Source organism: Neophocaena asiaeorientalis, unplaced genomic scaffold (genome assembly GCF_003031525.2).
Source record: "Neophocaena asiaeorientalis asiaeorientalis breed wild unplaced genomic scaffold, Neophocaena_asiaeorientalis_V1.1 scaffold418, whole genome shotgun sequence".
Classification (NCBI taxonomy): domain Eukaryota; kingdom Metazoa; phylum Chordata; class Mammalia; order Artiodactyla; family Phocoenidae; genus Neophocaena; species Neophocaena asiaeorientalis.
The window spans coordinates 6,311,768-6,330,018 of NW_020175731.1; the positions used below are offsets into that span (position 1 = coordinate 6,311,768).

Genomic DNA, 18,251 nt, shown 5'->3' on the forward strand with positions numbered 1-18,251 from the left:
CCCTCTTAGAACTGCTTTTGCTGCATCCCATAGGTTTTGGATCATCGTGTTTTCATTGTCATTTGTCTCTAGGTATTTTTTGATTTCCTCTTTGATTTCTTCAGTGATCTCTTGGTTATTTATTAATGTATTGTTTATCCTCCATGTCTTTTTACGTTTTTTTTCCCTGTAATTCATTTCTAATCTCATAGCGTTGTGGTCAGAAAAGATACTTGATATGATTTCAATTTTCTTAAATTTACTGAGGCTTGATTTTTGACCCAAGATGTGATCTATCCTGGAGAATGTTCCATGTGCACTTGAGAAGAAAGTGTAATCTGCTGTTTTTGGATGGAATGTCCTATAAATATCAATTAAATCTATCTGATCTGTTGTGTCATTTAAAGCTTCTGTTTCCTTATTTATTTTCATTTTGGATGATCTGTCCATTGGTGTAAGTGAGGTGTTAAAGTCCCCCACTATTATTGTGTTACTGTCGATTTCCTCTTTCATAGCTGTTAGCAGTTGCCTTATGTATTGAGGTGCTCCTATGTTGGGTGCATATATAACTGTTATATCTTCTTCTTGGGTTGATCCCTTGATCATTATGTCTTGTCCTTCCTTGTCTCTTATAACATTCTTTGTTTTAAAGTCTATTTTATCTGATACGAGTATTGCTACTCCAGCTTTCTTTTGATTTCCAGTTCCCTTGTATGTTATTTGCTTTTTTTTACCTTGCTGCTTTCAATAATTTTTCTTTTTCTTTAATTTTTGCCAATTTGATTACTATGTGTCTCGGCGTGTTTCTCCTTGGGTTTATCCTGTATGGGACTCGCTGTGCTTCCTGGACTTGGGTGGCTATTTCCTTTTCCATGTTAGGGAAGTTTCGACTATAATGTCTTCACATATTTTCTCTGGTCCTTTCTCTCTCTCTTCTCCTTCTGAGACCCCTATAATGTGAATGTTGTTGCGTTTAATGTTGTCCCAGAGGTCTCTTAGGCTGTCTTCATTTCTTTTCATTCTTTTTTCTTTATTCTGTTCTGCAGCAGTGAATTCCACCATTCTGTCTTCCAGGTCACTTATCCGTTCTTCTGCCTCAGTTATTCTGCTATTGATTCCTTGTAGTGTAGTTTTCCTTTCAGTTATTGTATTGTTCATCTCTGTTTATTTGTTCTTTAATTCTTCTAGGTCTTTGTTAAACATTTCTTGCATCTTCTCGATCTTTGCCTCCATTCTTTTTCTGAGGTCCTGGATCATCTTCTCTGTCATTATTCTGAATTCTTTTTCTGGAAGGTTGCCTATCTCCACTTCATTTAGTTGTTTTTATGAGGTTTTATCTTGTTCCTTCATCTGGTACATAGCCCTCTGCGTTTTCATCTTCTCTGTCTTTCTGTGAATGTGGTTTTTGTTCCACAGGCTGCAGGACTGTAGTTCTTCTTGCTTCTGCTGTCTTCCCTCTGGTGGATGAGGCTATCTAAGAGGCTTGATGGAAGGGACTGGTGGTGGGTAGAGCTGACTGTTGCTCTGGTGGGCAGGGTTCAGTAAAACTTTAATACACTTGACCGTTGATGGGTGGGGTGGCGTTCCCTCCCTGTTGGTTGTTTGGCCTGAGGCAACCCAACACTGGAGCCTACTTGGGCTCTTTGGTGGGGCTAATGACAGACTCTGAGAGAGCTCATGCCAAGGAGTACTTTCCAGAACTTTTGCTGCCAGTGTCCTTGTCCCTATAGTGAGCCACAGCCCCCTCCCCCCCGCCTCCGCAGGAGACCCTCCAACACTAGCAGGTAGGTCTGGTTCAGTCTCCCCTGGGGTCACTGCTCCTTCCCCTGGGTCCCGATGTACACAGTACTTTGTGTATGCCTTCCAAGAGTGGATTCTCTGTTTCTCCCAGTCCTGTCGAAGTCCTGCAATCAATTCCTACTAGGCTTCAATGTCTGATTCTCTAGGAATTCCTCCTCTTGTTGCTGGAACCCCAGGTTGGGAAGCCTGACATGGGGGCTCAGAACCTTCACTCCAGTCGGTGGACTTCAGGTGTTCTCCAGTCTGTGAGTCACCCACCCACCAGTTATGGCATTTGAATTTACTGTGATTGCACCCCTCCTACCATCTCATTGTGGCTTCTCCTTTGTCTTTGGATGTGGGGTATCTTTTTTGGTGAGTTCCAGTGTCTTCCTGTCGATGACTGTCCAGCAGCTAGTTGTGATTCTGTTGTTCTCACAAGAGGGAGTGAGAGCACGTCCTTCTACTCTGCCATCTTGGTTCCTTCTATATTTTATTCTATTAATGTGATATATTACACTTAAAAATTTGTGTATGTTGAACCAATTTTGCATTCCAGGGATAAATCCCATTTGGTTGTAGTGTACAGTTGTTTGAATGTGTTCTTGAATTTAGTTTGCTAATATTTTTAGAATTTTTGCATCTATATTAATCAGGGATATTGGTCCAAAGTTATCTTTTCTTATAGTATCCTTATCTGGTTTTGGTACTAGGGTAATGTTGGCTTTGCAGAATGAGTTTGGAAGTGTTCCCTCCTCTTCAATTTTTTTAAGCATTTGAGAAGGATTGGTATTAATTCTTCTTTAATTGTTAGAAAATTCACCAGTGAAGCTGTCTGGTTCTAGGGTTTTCTGTGTTGGGAGGCTTTTGATTACTGATTCAACCTCTTTCCTCATTATTGGTCTTTTCAGATTTTCTATTTCTTGCTGATTCAGTCTTGGTAGGTTGTGTGTTTCTAGAAATTTATCTGTTTCTAGGTTATCTAATTTGTTGGCATATAATTGTTCATAGCTTCTTATCCTATTTTTTTTCTGTAGTATCAGTTGTAATGTCTCCTCTTTCATTTCTAATTTTGAGTTCTCTCTTTTTTCTTAGTCTAGTTAAAGGTTTGTCAATTATGTTTATCTTTTCAAAAAACCCAGCTCTTGGTTTCATTGATCTTCTCTATTGTTTTTCTGGTCTCTATTTCATTTATTTCCACTCTGATCTTTATTATTTTCCTTCCTTCTGCTAACTTTGGGCTTAAATTGTTCTTCTTTTTCTAGTTCCTTGAGGTGTAAAGTTAGAGTGTTTGAGATCTAATTTCTTAATATATGCATTAATTTATATAAACTTTCCTCTCAGAACTGTTTCTGCTGCATTCCATAAGTTTTGATATGTTGTGTTTCCATTTTCATTTGTTTTGAGATAATTTTTAATTTCCCTTTTGATTTCTTCTTTGATCTGTCGGTTGTTCAGAAATGTGTTTAGTTTCCACGTGTTTTTATGTTTTACAGCTTTCTTCTTGTGGTAGATTTCTAGTTTCATACCACTGTGGTCAGAAAAGATAGTATGATTTCAATCGTCTTATATTTGCTAAGAGTTATTTTGTATCCTATCATATGATCTATCCTAGAGAATGTTCTATGTGCATTTGAGAAGAATGTGTATTCTGTTGCTATTGGATGGAATGTTCTCTATATGTCTGTTTAGTCCATTTGGTTTAAAGTATGCCTCAATTCCAATGTTTGCTTGTTAATTTTCTGTGTGGATTATTTGTCACTCACAGTGGGACACTGAAGTCCCCTACTATTTTTGTATTGTTGTCTGTTTCTCCTTGAGATCTGTTAATATAGTTGACCTTTGAACAACATGGAGGTTAGGGCCCCAACCATCTGCACAGTATCCACATATAACTTTACAGTTGGCCCTTTATTTACATGGCTCCACATCCATGGATTCAGTCAACCACAGATTATGTTGTACTGCAGTATGTATTTATTGAAAAAAATCCACATATAAGTGAATTTGTGCACTTTGAACCTGTTGTTCAAGGGTCAAATGTTTTTGCCTAATATATTTAAGAGTGAACTGTATTTGCTTAATATATTTAAGTGCTCTGACATTGGGGGCAAATATATTTATGATTGTTATATCTTCTTGGTGTATTGACCTCATTTATTATTTTATAATGAACTTATTTGTCTCTTCTTTCTTACTGTTTTTGGCTTGAAGCCTTTTTTGTCTGATATAAGTATGGGTATCTCCCCTTTCTTTTGGTTTCCACTTACCTGAAATATCTTTTTCCATTCCTTGACTTTGAGATTATGTTTGTCTTTAGATCTGAAATGTGTCTCCGAAAGGCAGCATATAGTTGGGTCTTTTTTCAAAATTTTATTTTATTGAAGTATAACTGGTCTACAGTTTGTGTTAATTTCTGTGTACAGCAAAGTGATTCAGTTATACATATATATACATTCTTTTTCATATTCTTTTCCATTATGGTTTATTTCAGGATATTGAATATAGTTCCCTGTGCTATACAGTAGGACCTTGTTGTTTATCCATTCTATATATAATAGTTTGCACCTGCTAATCCCAAACTCCCAATCCATCCCTCCCCCAACCCCATACCCCTTGGCAACCACAAGTCTGTTTCTGTTTCGTAGATAAGTTCATTTGTGTCATATTTTGGATTCCACATATAAATGATATCATATGGTATTTGTCTTTCTCTTTCTGTCTTACTTCAGTTATTATGATAATCTCTAGGTTCATCCGTGTTGCTGAAAATGGTATTATTTCATTCTTTTTTTTATGGCTGAGTAGTATTTCATTGTGTGTATGTACCACATCTTCTTTATCCAGGCGTCTGTCAGTGGACATTTAGGTTGTTTCCATGTCTTGGATATTATGGATAGTACTGCTATGAACATAGGGGTGCATGAATCTTTTTGAATTATAATTTTGTCCCATTATATGCCCAGGAGTGGGATTGCTGGATCATATGGTAACTCTAGTTTTTTGAGGAACTTCCATATTGTCTTCCATAGTGGCTGCACCAATTTACATTCCCACCAACAGAAGGAGGGTTCCTTTTTCTCCACACCCTCTCCAACATTTATTATTTGTAGACTTTTTGATGATGGCCATTCTGACCAGTGTGAGGTAGTACCTCATAGTAGTTTTGATTTGCATTCTCTAATAATTAGAGATGTTGAGCATCTTTTCATGTGCCTCTTGGCCATCTGTATGTCCTTTTTGGAGAAATGTCTATTTAGGTCTTCTGCCCATTTTTCGATTGGGTTATTGTTTCTTTGTTATTGAGTTGTACAAGCCGTTTGTATATTTTGGAAATTAAGCCCTTGTCAGTCACATCATTTGCAAATATTTTCTCCCAGTCCGTAGGCTGTCTTTTTGTTTTGTTTATGGTTTCCTTTGCTGTGCAAAAGCTTGTAAGTTTGTTTTTGCTATTTCTATTGCCTTGGGAGACTGAGTTGGGTCTTGTTTTTTTAATTCATCCAGCCATTCTGTGCCTTTGTATTGGTGAGTTCAATCCATTTACATTTACATTTAGAGTGATTATTGATATGTAATGACTTACTACTGCCATCTTATCTTTTGCCTTCTGGTTGTTTTATATCTTTATTGTTCCTTTTCCCCCTGTGTTTCTGCCTACCTCTGTAAGTTGGTGGTTTTCCATGGTGATACACTCAGTCTATCCCTTTTGTATGTTTGTTGAATCAACTCTAGACTTTTGCTTTGAGGTTACTAATAAGCTTACATACATCTCATAGGTAAAATAGTCCATTTTATGCTGATAGCAACTTATCTTCCTTTGCCTACAAAGGCTCCACCCTTTTACATTTTTGATGTCACAATTTACCTCTTTCTATGCTGTGCATTTGTTAACAGATTATAGTAGCTATAGTTATTTTTAATGATCTTTTCCTTTAACCTTTATAGTATAGTTAAGTAGTTAATATACCATTCTAATACAGAGTTACCATTTTGTGATTGTTTATTTTTCACCTTTATCATTGTTGTATATTTTCATATGCTTTTATGTCACTGATTAGTGTCTTTTCATCTCAGGTTGAAGGACTTCTTTCAACATTTCCTGCAAGGCAAGTCTAATGGTGGTGAACTCCCTTAGCTTTTGTTTGGGAAAGCCTTTATTTCTCCTTCATAGCTGAAGGATAACTTTGCTGGATAAAGTATTCTTGGCTGTCAATTTTTATCTTTCAGCACTTTGAATATGTCATTCTACTCTCTCCTGGACTGTAGATACTCTCTCCTGGACTGTAGAATTTCTGCTGAGAATTTCACTGACAGACTAATGTTAGTTTTTTCCCCTAGCTGCCTTTAAAATTCATTATAATGTGTGATCGTTTCATTGATGTGCTTGGAGAAGGTCTTTTTGCATTGAGGTAATAGGGTGTCCTGGTAGCTTTGTGGACTTGTATGTTCCATTTCTTCTCCAGGTTTGGGAAGTTCCCAGTTAATATTTTTTAAATGAACTCTCTGCCTCTTCTCTCTTTCTTCTGGCACACCAATTATTCTTAGATTTGTCTCTCTGATCGAATCTAATAGTTCTCATAGGGTTTCTTCATTTTTAAAAAATCTAATTTCTCTGTCTTCTTCTGACTGAATAATTTCTATATTCCTATACTCCAAGTCACTTATTCATTCTTCCATCTGGTCTGTCTTATTACCTGTGATCTCTGTTGCATTCTTCATCTCATTCATTGAATTCTTCAGCTCCAGAATTTGTTTGGTCTCTTACAGTTTCAATCTGTTTGGTCTCTTTTACAATTTCAATCTCTTCGGTAAAGAACTCCTTCTGTTCATTAATTTTATTCCTGAGTTCACTGAATTCCCTTCCCGTGTTTTCTTGTAGCTCAATGAATTTCTTCATAACATCTATTTTGAATTCTTTATCACTTTGAGCACAACATTATTTTCTTAACGAAACAAACACTGTATTTCCTTGATTTTTCAGTGTTTGACCATATGCACTTCTGCTTTCACGTTTGAAGTAACAGACACCTTCCCCAGTTAAGAATTTATACTTACTTTGCTTCTTTCAATAGGTTATAAGCCTAGTAACTTTTATTGTATGCCAGACATATAGAAGCTCTAGATCAAGGGCCAGCAAACTACAGCCTGAAGGCCAAATCTGAATAGCTCTCTGCTTTGTTTCTGTTCTTTTTTTAAACCCACCTGTGAGCTAAGAATGGTTTTTACATTTTAAGTAGTTATATAAATACTTATACAACCATTTAAAATATAATAGCCTCAATCTTGCCTCTTGGCCCCCCAAAGCCTAAAGTATTTACTACTAGCCCTTTAAGAACAAGTTATTAATCTCTGCTCTCAGTGTTCTTTTCCAGCAGAAAAGGTTCCTCATGTTGTGCTTAGGCAGCTAAAGAAAGAGAGGATCACTTCAATGTGGTCACGAGTTAAGCCAGGCTGGTAATGGGGTACAGTAAATTTGTAAAGCTCAGTCCACCTCTCTGGCTGTGACTGAGAATGTGGTGGGCCTTTATCTTGGCCCTGAAAGACCACAAGAGGCTCAGTTCTGTCCTTGGGGAGGTTTTACAGTTAGTTCCTTAGCCTCTTGCCCATCACATCTTCAAAATATTACATTATTAGAGATGAAGAATGGCTTTAAATAAGATAAAATTTCAACTCAACAGTAAGCAAGCTAGAATAATCCTAAATTGTTTGCACATAACAAGTTTCAAAATATATGAAGTAAAAGTTGACAGAACTAGAAGGAGCATAAAAGTCCCAGGTTGACTGTGCACTTAACACCCTTTTCTTAGTAACTAATAGACAAAGTTTAATAGGACATATAAGATTTGAACAACACAATTAAACAACCTTGCCAATTGATAGACAACATTATACTCAACAACTGCAGAACACACTTGAAGCACTTATCTAAATAGTAAATATGCAGGGCTTATCTAAATAGTAAATATGCAGGGCATAAAGCAAATCTCAACATATATTAATAGCCTAAAATAACAGAGTATCCTTTGACCACGGTAGAATTAGAAGAAAAAAGTTTGATGCTGGTTGGAGACAAGATGGTGGAGTAGAAGAACTTGAGCTTGCCTCCTGTCATGAAACCACCAAAATCACAACTAACTGCTGAACAACCATCGACAAAAAAGACTGGAACCTATGAAAAAAGATATTCTACATCTGAAGACAAAGAAGCCACAACAAGAAGGTAGGAGGGGTGCATTCATGATACAATCAAATTCCATACTCTCCAGGTGAGTGACCCACAAACTGGAAAATAATTATATCACAGAGGTTCTCCCACAGGAGTAAGAGTTATAAGCCCCGAGTCAGGCTCCCCAGTCTGGGAGTCTGGCATCAGGAGGAGGAGACCCTAGAACATTTGGCTTTGAACGCCAGTGGGGCTAGATTGCAGGAACTCCTTAGGGGAAATAGAAACTCCACTCTTGGAGGGTGCACAAAAGGTCTTGTGTGCACTGGGACCCAGAAAAAAAAAGCAGTGACTTAAAGCAGTGACTTCATAGGCGCCTGGGCCAGATCTACCTGCTGGTCTTGGAGGGTCTCCTGGGGTGGTGGGGGTGGCTGTGGCTCACTGTAGCCACAAAGACACTGGTGGTGGAGGTAACAAGGAGTATTCATTGGCGTGAGCTCTGCTGGAGGCTGCCATTTTGTCACCAAGACCTGGTGACCACCCAACAGCCAGTAGGCTCCAGTGCTGAGATGCCTCAGGCTAAACAAACAACAGGGCAGAAACACAGCACCCCCCCCCCCCATCAGCAGACAGGTTGCTTAAAGTCTCCCTGAGCACACAGCCACCTCTAAACACACCCCTAGACATGGCCCTGCCCAACAGAGGGACAAGACCCAGCTACACCCACTAGTAGGCAGGGACCAGTCCCTCCCGCCAGGAAGTCTGCATAAGCCTTTTAGACCAGTCTCACCCACCAGGAGACAGATGCCAGAAAAAAGGAACTACAATCCTGCAGCCTGCAGAATGGAGACCACAAACACAAAGTCAGACAAAATGAGACAGCAAAGAAATATGTTTCAGGTGAAGGAAAAAGATAAAACCCCAGAAGAACAACTAAGTGAAGTGGAGATATAGGCAATGTACCCAAAAAAGAATTCAGAGTAATGATAGTAAAGGTGATCCAAGATCTCAGAAAAAGAATGGAGGCATAGACCGAGAAGATACAAGAAATGTTTAACAAAGAGCTAGAGGCTATAAAGAGCAAATAGAGTTGAACAATACAATAACAGAAATGAAAAATACACTAGAAGGAATCAACAGCAGAAATAAGTAAGGCAAAAGAACAGGTAAGTGAGCTGGAAGACAGAATGGTGGAAATCACTGCCATGGAGCAGAATAAAGAAAAATGAGTGAAAAGAAATGAAGGCACTCTAAGAGACCTCTGGGACAACACTGAATGCACCAACATTCACATAATAGGGGTCACAGAAGGAGAAGAGAGAGAAAGGGCCTGAGAAAATGTTTGAAGAGATAATAGCTGAAAACTTCCTAACAGGGGAAAGGAGACAGTCACACAAGTCCAGGAAGTGCAGAGAGGCCCATACAGGATAAAACCAAGGGGGAACATACACACAGTAATCAAACTGACAAAAATTAAAGACAAAGAGAAAATATTAAAGGCAACAAGGGAAAAGCAACAAATAACATACAAGGGAATCCCCATAAGGTTATCAGCTGATTTCTCAGCAAAAACTGTGCAGGCCAGAAGGGAGTGGCATGATATATTTCAAGTGATGAAAGGGAAGAACCTACAACCAAGAATACTCTACCCAGCAAGGCTCTCGTTCAGATTTGACAGAGAAATCAAAAGCTTTACACGCAAGCAAAAGCCAAGAGAATTCAGCACCACCAACCCAGCTGTACAACAAACGCTAAAGGAATTTCTCTAGGTGGAAAGAAAAGGCCGCAACTAGAAACAAGAAAATTACAGATGGGAAAGCTCACCAGTAAAGGCAAACATACAGTAAAGGTAGGAAACCATCTAAACACAAATAAGATATCAAAACCAGCAAATGTGGGGCTTCCCTGGTGGCGCAGTGGTTGAGAGTCCGCCTGCCAATGCAGGGGACACGGGTTCGTGCCCTGATCTGGGAAGATCCCACATGCCGTGGAGCAGCTGGGCCCCTGAGCCATGGCTGCTGAGCCTGCACTTCCAGAGCCTGTGCTCTGCAACGGGAGAGGCCACAACAGTGACAGCCCCATGTACCGCAAAAAAAAACCAACAAAAAAAACCCCCAGCAGCTGTGAGAAGAGGGGTGTAGAGATGCAGGATATTGGAAATGCATTTGAAATGTACAGACCAGAAACTTAAAACAATCTTCTATATATATATAGACTGCTATATCAAAACCTCATGGGAACCGCAAACTGAAAATCTTCAATAGACACACACACAAAAAAGAAAAAGCATTCCAAACACAACACTAAAGATAGTCATCAAAAGAGGAAGGGAAGAGAAAAGACCTACCAGAAACAAGTCCAAAACAATTAACAAAATGGCAGTAAGAACATACATATTGGGAGCTACCTTAAATGCAAATGGGTTAAATGCACCAAACAAAAGACACAGACTAGCTGGCTGGATTCAAAAACAAGACCTGTATAAAACTGTCTACAAGAGACCCAATTCAGATCTATGGACACATACAGACTGAAACTAAGAGGATGGAAAAAGGTATTACATGCAAATGTTAATCAAAAGAAAGCTGGAGTAGCAATACTCATACCAGACAAATTAGACTTTAAAATAAAGACTGCTATAAGAGACAAAGAAGGACACTACATAATGATCAAGGGATCAATCCAAGAAGAAGATATAACAATTGTATACATGTGCCCAACAGGGGAGCATAAGGCAAATGCCAACAGCCATAAAAGGAGAAATGGACAGTAACACAGTAACAGTGGGGGACTTTAACACCCCACTTACATCAATGGACAGATCATCCAGACAGAAACTCAATAAGGAAACACAGGCTTTAAATGACATATTAGACCAGATGGACTTAATTGATATTTATAGAGCATTTCATCCGAAAGCAGCGGAATACACATTTTTAAGTGTACATGGGACACTCTCCAGGATAGATCACATGCTGGGCCATAAAGCAAGCCTTGGTAAATTAAAGAAAACTGAAATCATATCAAGCATCTTTTCTGACCACAACACTATGAGATTAGAAATCAACTACAAGGAAAAAAAAAAAACTGTAAGAAGCCAATGACAGAGGGATAGCTAGAAAATCCTCAAATATTTTGATATTAAGCAACACATTTCTAAAAAAAAACCCCATAGGTTAAAAAAAAACTACAATGGCAATTAGCAAATGCCTTGATGATGAAAATATAGCATCTCAAAACTTATAGGATACAGCTATAAAGCAGTATTCATAGAGAAAATCATAATTCTAAATGCCTAAATTAGAAAAAGAAGAAAAGTAGAAAATCAGTTATTTAAGCTTCCATCTGAAGATGTTTGGAAAAGAGAAAATTAGGCCCAAAGAAAGAATAGGCAGGAAATAAGAGCAGAAATAAAAAATTAATAAACCTCTAGCCAGATTGTTAAAGGAAAAAAGCAAAAAGCACAAACTATGAAAGTATAAATGAAAACGAGAACATCACTACAGACCTTATGTACATTAAAAGTTCGTAAGAGTATTATAAACAACTTTATTCCACTAAATGTGAAAATTCAGATGAAACAGATGAGTTTCTTGAAAAACACAACTAAACCACAGACTACTGAAATGGTTACTTGAAGAAACAGAAAATCTGAATAGTCATATATCTATTAACGAAATTAAATCTATAATTAGAAACTTTCCTACAAAAGACATTCCAGGTCCAGCTGACAAAAGATTCATATCCAGAATATATAAATAACTTCTAAAATCACTAAGAAAGAGAAACAGAACAGAATCATGGGCCTGAATGGGAATTCACGAAAGAGGATACCCAAATGACCAGAAGCATATGAAAAGGTATGCAGCATTTTAAGTTGACATGAAATTTCAAATTAAAACAATGATGAGGTACTACTACCTACGAACCAGAATGCCCAAAATTTAAAAAGACGGACACTAACAAGTTTTAGTGATGTATGTAGAATAACTGAAGCTCTTATATTGCTAGTTGGAGTTTTGAAAACTGTTTGCAGGTGTCTACTGAAGATCCACAAATGCGTACATTATGATGGCCACTCCACTGGTAACTCCACTCTTGCATAAATTCCCAACAGAAATACATACAAATGTTAACCAAAACCCATGTACCAAAATGTTCATAGCAATATCGTTTGTAAGAACCCAAACCTAGAAACAACTCACAAATCACCAATAGGATGGATGGGTAAAGAGTGGTGAATTCCAGTTTTCAGGGGTCTAGAAGATCTGTAGACTCACAAGCTGGTTCATCCACTGGCACACTGATGCCTGCACATCCACAAGTAAGTTTGCCTCTCGTTTTTTTTTTGACTCAAGTTTGACAGAGGCTTTGATTCTTACAAAAATGCAACTATCTAGCTCATGAATCCTTAGCAGTGCTCAGAAGTCCATTTCATGATATGGGAAAGGATTGAGGGATTGGTGGGGGAAGGGGAGAAAGATAAAATGGAAAGTATCTGGGATTGGAAATGAAAAAAAAACTACATGTGACTAAGGAAAGATGGAGGTGGGTATCAAAGACATACTCACTTGTTTCATAATTTTGCTTCAGGTACACATTCTACGAATACTGTACAAAAAAGAAAATGAAGTTTTACCTGTAGCAACATGGAAGTATCTGATAAATATGTTATTGAATGGAATAAGCCATTTACGAAAGAAAATGTATAATTCCATTTCTATAGAGATTTTTTTAAAAAGGCAAAATTAGAAGTCAGGAAAGTGGTTGGGGAGGGTGTTATAACTGGGAGAGGAAACAAGGGAGCCTTCTTTGATACTGACAATATCCTATTTCTTGATGTAGCTCACAGGATGACAAACATTTTCTGTAAAGAGCCAGCTTTGTGGGCCATAAAGTCTCCGTCACAACTGATCAGCTCTGCTGCTGTAGTGCAAAAGTAACTACAGATAATATGTAGAGGCCTGGAGACGAGATGGCAGAGCAGAAGGACTTGAGCTTACCTCCTCTCTTGAAGACACCAAAATCGCAGCTAACTGCTGAACAACCATCAACAAAAAAGACACAATACCACCAAAAAAGGTATTCTACACCCAAAGATAAAGAAGAAGCCACAACAAGACTGTAGGAGGGGCACTTTCATGATATAATCAAATCCCATACCATATCGCAGGGGTTCTCCCATAGGAGTGAGCCCTATGTCAAGCTCTGCAGCCTAGGGGTCTGGCATCAGAAGGAGGAGCCCCCAGAGCATTTGACTTTGAAAGCCAGCAGGGCTTGAGTGAAGGAGCTCCACAGGAGTGGGGGAAACAGGGACTCCACTCTTGGAGGGTGCACACAATGTTTCACGAGCACTAAGACCCGGGGCAAAGCAGTGACTCCATACGAGCCTGGGCCAGACCTACCTGCGGGTCTTGGAGGGTCTCCTGGGGAGGCGAGGGTCAGCTGTGGCTCACTGTGGGGGCAAGGACACTGGTGGCAGATGCTTTTTGGCACTGAGACCTGGCCCCACCCAACAGCCTGCAGGCTCCAGTGCTGGGATGCCTCAGACCAAACAACCAGCAGGGTGGGAACACACACAGCCCCACCCATCAGCAGACAGGCTGCCTAAAGTCGTCCTGAGCAAATCGGTCAGTGTGATACACCACATCGACAAATTGAAGAATAAAAACCATACGATCATCTCAGTAGATGCAGAAAAAGCTTTTGGCAAAATTCAACACCCGTTTATGATAAAAGCTCTCCAAAAAGTGGGATAGAGGGAACATACCTCAATATTATAAAGGCCATATATGACAAACCCACAGCTAACATCATACTCAACAGTGAAAAGCTGAAAGCATTTCCTCTAAGATCAGGAACAAGACAAGGATGTCCACTCTCACTACTTTTATTCAACATAGTTTTGGAAGTCCTAGACAATGGCAATCAGAGAAGAAAAAGAAATAAAAGGAATCCAAATTGGAAAAGAAGAAGTAAAACTATCACTGTTTGCAGATGACATGATACTATACATAGAAAATCCTAAAGATGCTTCCAGAATAGTACTAGACCTCATCAATGAATTTGGTAAGGTTGCAGGATACAAAGTTAATACACAGAAATCTGTTGCATTTCTATACACTAACAATGAAAGATCAGAAAGCGAAATTAAGGAAGCAATCCCATTTATCATCACATCAAAAAGAATAAAATACCTAGGAATAAACCTACTCTGAAAACTATAAGATGCTGATGAAAGAAAATGAAGATGACACAAACAGATGGAAAAATGATATACCATGTTCTTGGACTGGAAGAATCAATATTGTCAAAATGACTACACTATACAAGGCAACCTACAGATTCAATTCAATCCTTATTAAATTACCAGTGGCATTTTTCACAGAACTAGAACAAAAATATTTTAAATGTGTATGGAAACACAAAAGACCCCGAATTGCCAAAGCAATCCTGAGAAAAGAAAATGGAGCTGGAGGATTCAGGCTCCCTGACTTACAGTAATGAAAATAAAAACAAAAATAAACAAATGGGACCTAATTAAACTTAAAAGCTTTTGCACAGCACAGGAAACCATAAACAAAAGGAAAAAGCAACCCTAAATGGGAGAAAATATTTGCAAACGAAGTGACCTACAAGGGATTAGTTGCCAAAATATACAAATAGCTCATGGAACTGAATATCAAAACAAAAAACACAACCCAGTCAAAAAATGGGCAGAAGATCTAAATAGACATTTCTCCAAAGAAGACATACAGATGGCCAACGGGCACATGAAAAGACTCTCAACATCGCTATTTATTAGAGAAATGCAGATCGAAACCACAATGAGGAATCACCTCACACTGGTCAGAATGACTGTCATCAAATAGTCTACAAATAATAAATGCTGGAGAGGGTGTGGAGAGAAGGGAACCCTCCTACACAGTTGGTGGGAATGTAAATTGGTACAGCCACTATGGAGAACAGTATGGAGGTTCCTTAAAAAACTAAAAACTACCATACAACCCAGCAATCCTGGGCATATATCTGGAGAAAACCATAATTCAAAAAGATACATGCACCCCAATGTTCACTGCAGCACTATATACAATGGCCAAGACATGGAAGCAACCTAAATGTCCATCGACAGAGGAATGGATAAAGAAGATGTGGTACATATATACAATGGAATATTACTCGGCCATAAAAAAGAATGAAATAATGCCATCTGCAGCAACATGATGGACCCAGAGAATATCGTGCTTAGTGAAATAAGTCAGAGAAAGACAAGTGCTATATGATATCACAAGTGGAATCTAAAAACATGATACAAATGAACTTATTTCCTAAACAGAAAGAGACTCACAGACTTCAAAAACAAACTTATGGTTACCAAAGGGGAAAGGTGGGGAGGAGGGATAAATTAGGAATTTGGGATTCACATATACACAGTACTATATATGAAATAGATAATCAACAAGGACCTACTGCATAGCACAGCGAACTCTACCCAATATTCTGTAATAATCTATATGGGAAAAGAATCTGAAAAAGAATGGATATATGTATAACTGGACCACTCTGCTGTACACCCAAAACTAACAGAACATTGTAAATCAACTGTAATATAAAATAAAAATTAAATTAAAAAACTATAGATAATGTGTAAATAAACGGGTATTGCTGTGTTTCAATAGAATGTTATTTACAAAGCCAGGCAGTGGACTGGCTTTGGGTCTGAGGGCAGTAGTGTGTTATCCCCTCACCTACATAGTTTGGTTACATTTGTGCATAAATTTGTGAATATTTATTGATCTGTACACTTTTGATTTATATGCTTTTCTCACTATATATTCTACTTCAATGAATACATTTAAAAAATATAACAAAGCAGTACAGTCATTAAGAAAATAACAAAAACAACAAGAACAGAAGCAAGCAGTTAGGATTCACTGGTCTGCTTGTAATGCTGCTTCTGAGATTCGTTTCTTGCTGCAAAGATACTGGAATATTTGGAGCACTACCAGTTCTTTTCATGCACTCTATATACCAACATTATTGTTCATTTCCTTCTTTATGGGAGGAGAATCCATTAAGAGACCTCCAAGTGGTTAGTTCACTTAATGAATTCCCTTTATTAAGTGTTATTATTACTGCCCAAATTGATTTCTTCTCCAAGTTATATCATTCTGCCATTCTATAATTGAAACTCTAGGTACTTAGGACATAAGTGACCTAAGAAACATTAAGTATCAACTCTACTACTGCTTTAATTTTCAGATTTGCCCAGAAAGAACTTCTTTCAGAAGTAATGTATCTTGCCCATCCCTACCCCCACTTACAGAGCTTAAACATAATTAGAAAAAAAGAGAAAAGCTCTCCACACTCAGTGTATCTGCTAAGGGATTTTGTTAAGCTTTTCTCCCCTGGAAGATAAGAATAGAAAAATAATAATAATGACAGGGATGACATATATCAAGTACATACTACGAGCCAGGCATTGTTCTAAGCCCTTTCCATGTGTTAATTTATTTAATCCACATAGAAGTGCTCTGAAGTGGTTACTTTTTTTATCCCCATTATAAAGAAGAGGAAAGTGAGACAAAGAGATTAAGTAATTGCCCAAGGTTTCACAGTTAATAAGTGAGGGGCTGGGATTTGAACTCAGGTAATCTGTTTCTAAAGCTCATGCTCTCAGATACATGCTAAAGTAAGTAGCTTGGATTTGATTATAGAGAAATCAGATTCCTTCAGTATAAGTGTAGCATAGCTTAAGCATTCCCAGCTTCCTGCCACCCCCTCAAGGGAAATGACTGTCCCCCGTCTACGCCCGACTGACTCATACTGCAGCATCTATGCCACTTTATTGCACTTACCTTTTGTACCTCTGACTTTCCCTCACTGTGCACTCTCTCAGAGCTGGGACTGTGCCTGATTCCTTCTTGTATCTCTAGTGCCAAACATAATGTCTGCCTGGACATAACATGGCTCAAAAGATGTCCGCTGGATACAAACTACTATATATAAAATAGATAAACAACAAGGTCCTACTGTATAGCACAGAGAACTATATTAAATATCTTATAATAAACTATAATAGAAAGGAATATGAAAAAGAATGTTTATATTCTTTTATGTATATATGTATAACTGAATCACTTTGCCATACACCTGAAACTAACACAACATTGTAAATGAACTATACTTCAATAAAAAAAAGACATGTCTGCTGAATGAATGAATCAATCACACCATGAGTGATCACTCCTTTTTCTTTGGTTCACCAAGTTTTCAGCTCATTTTTTTCTGGTGATTTATTACAAGGGACAGGACACAATGTCATGAAGAATGTGAAGTGACTTGGCACTATTTCTGTCAATAAAGCTTCTTAAAGCAAGAACACCCTTCCTCTGCATTTAGCTCAAGAATCCCCCCATACTGCTAGCCTCGAAGATAACGGTGTATGTCTAGTTAAATGTAGCTAGAATTAACATTTATAATTAATAGGATAAAACAGACAACAAGGTCCTACTCTGTAGCACAGGGAACTATATTCAATATCCTATGATAAACCATAATGGAAAAGAATATGAAAAGAATTATAACTGAGTCATTTTGCTGTACAGCAGAAATTAACACAACATTGTAAATTAACTATACTTCAATAAAATTTTTAAAAATCAGATAAAATAGGCTATTTTCATACTCATTTCTAAGTATTCATCGAAAAGTCCGTAGGCATTCATCGGCTGAAGGTTGTAGTCCTTTTCCCACTGTGGGAAACTTATTTTCCTTTCAGGTCCATGCTCTTGTCGTACTTTCCTTCTAGTCCACCAATTCTGAATTAACCTGCACAACAAGATCAATTTATTTAAAAAAATATATATGTATATAGCTGTTCATAAGACTTAAGTAATAAGAAATAGAATATAGAACAATAGTTTAAAAAATTTAGGACACGCTGCCAAGGAAATGAAGCCTTGGATTAGAAGGGAAATAACAATGGACGCTACACTTCAAGCATTTGTACTTGCAAGTGAACAGAATGATTGATGAACTTATTTTAATCATGCACGAAACTGTCTCTCGTCCAGTGGTGCCTCGGAGGTTTGGGTAGAGGACTGAGAGCATTGATAACCTGATTCCCCAGTACAAAGGCAACCCACAGGCCTCTGAGAAGAAGATGGTTTGGCCTAGCTGGCTTAGTTGAGGACCCGTGAGCAGTCTTACCATGGGGTGCTGACCTGCATACTCTTGACTCGAGGGCCCTAGAAGGTCTGAAAACCCACAAAGGTTTCCTCCTTTCCTGGCATACAGAAGCCCGCAGGTCCACAACTGGATCTGCCTG

At 38.2% G+C, this 18,251-nt stretch overlaps 1 protein-coding gene across 1 annotated transcript in view; it reads right to left on the reverse strand.

The window, feature by feature from the left end:
• The window catches only part of ANO4 (anoctamin 4), a gene marked incomplete at its 5' end in the record, with an annotated part of 223,755 nt that overhangs the window by 32,336 nt on the left and 173,168 nt on the right, over positions 1–18,251 (reverse strand). Inside the window, one exon of the mRNA XM_024732131.1 lies at positions 17,610–17,752. Coding sequence (XP_024587899.1) covers positions 17,610–17,752 — 143 coding nt within the window. The remainder of the gene's footprint in view (positions 1–17,609; positions 17,753–18,251) is intronic.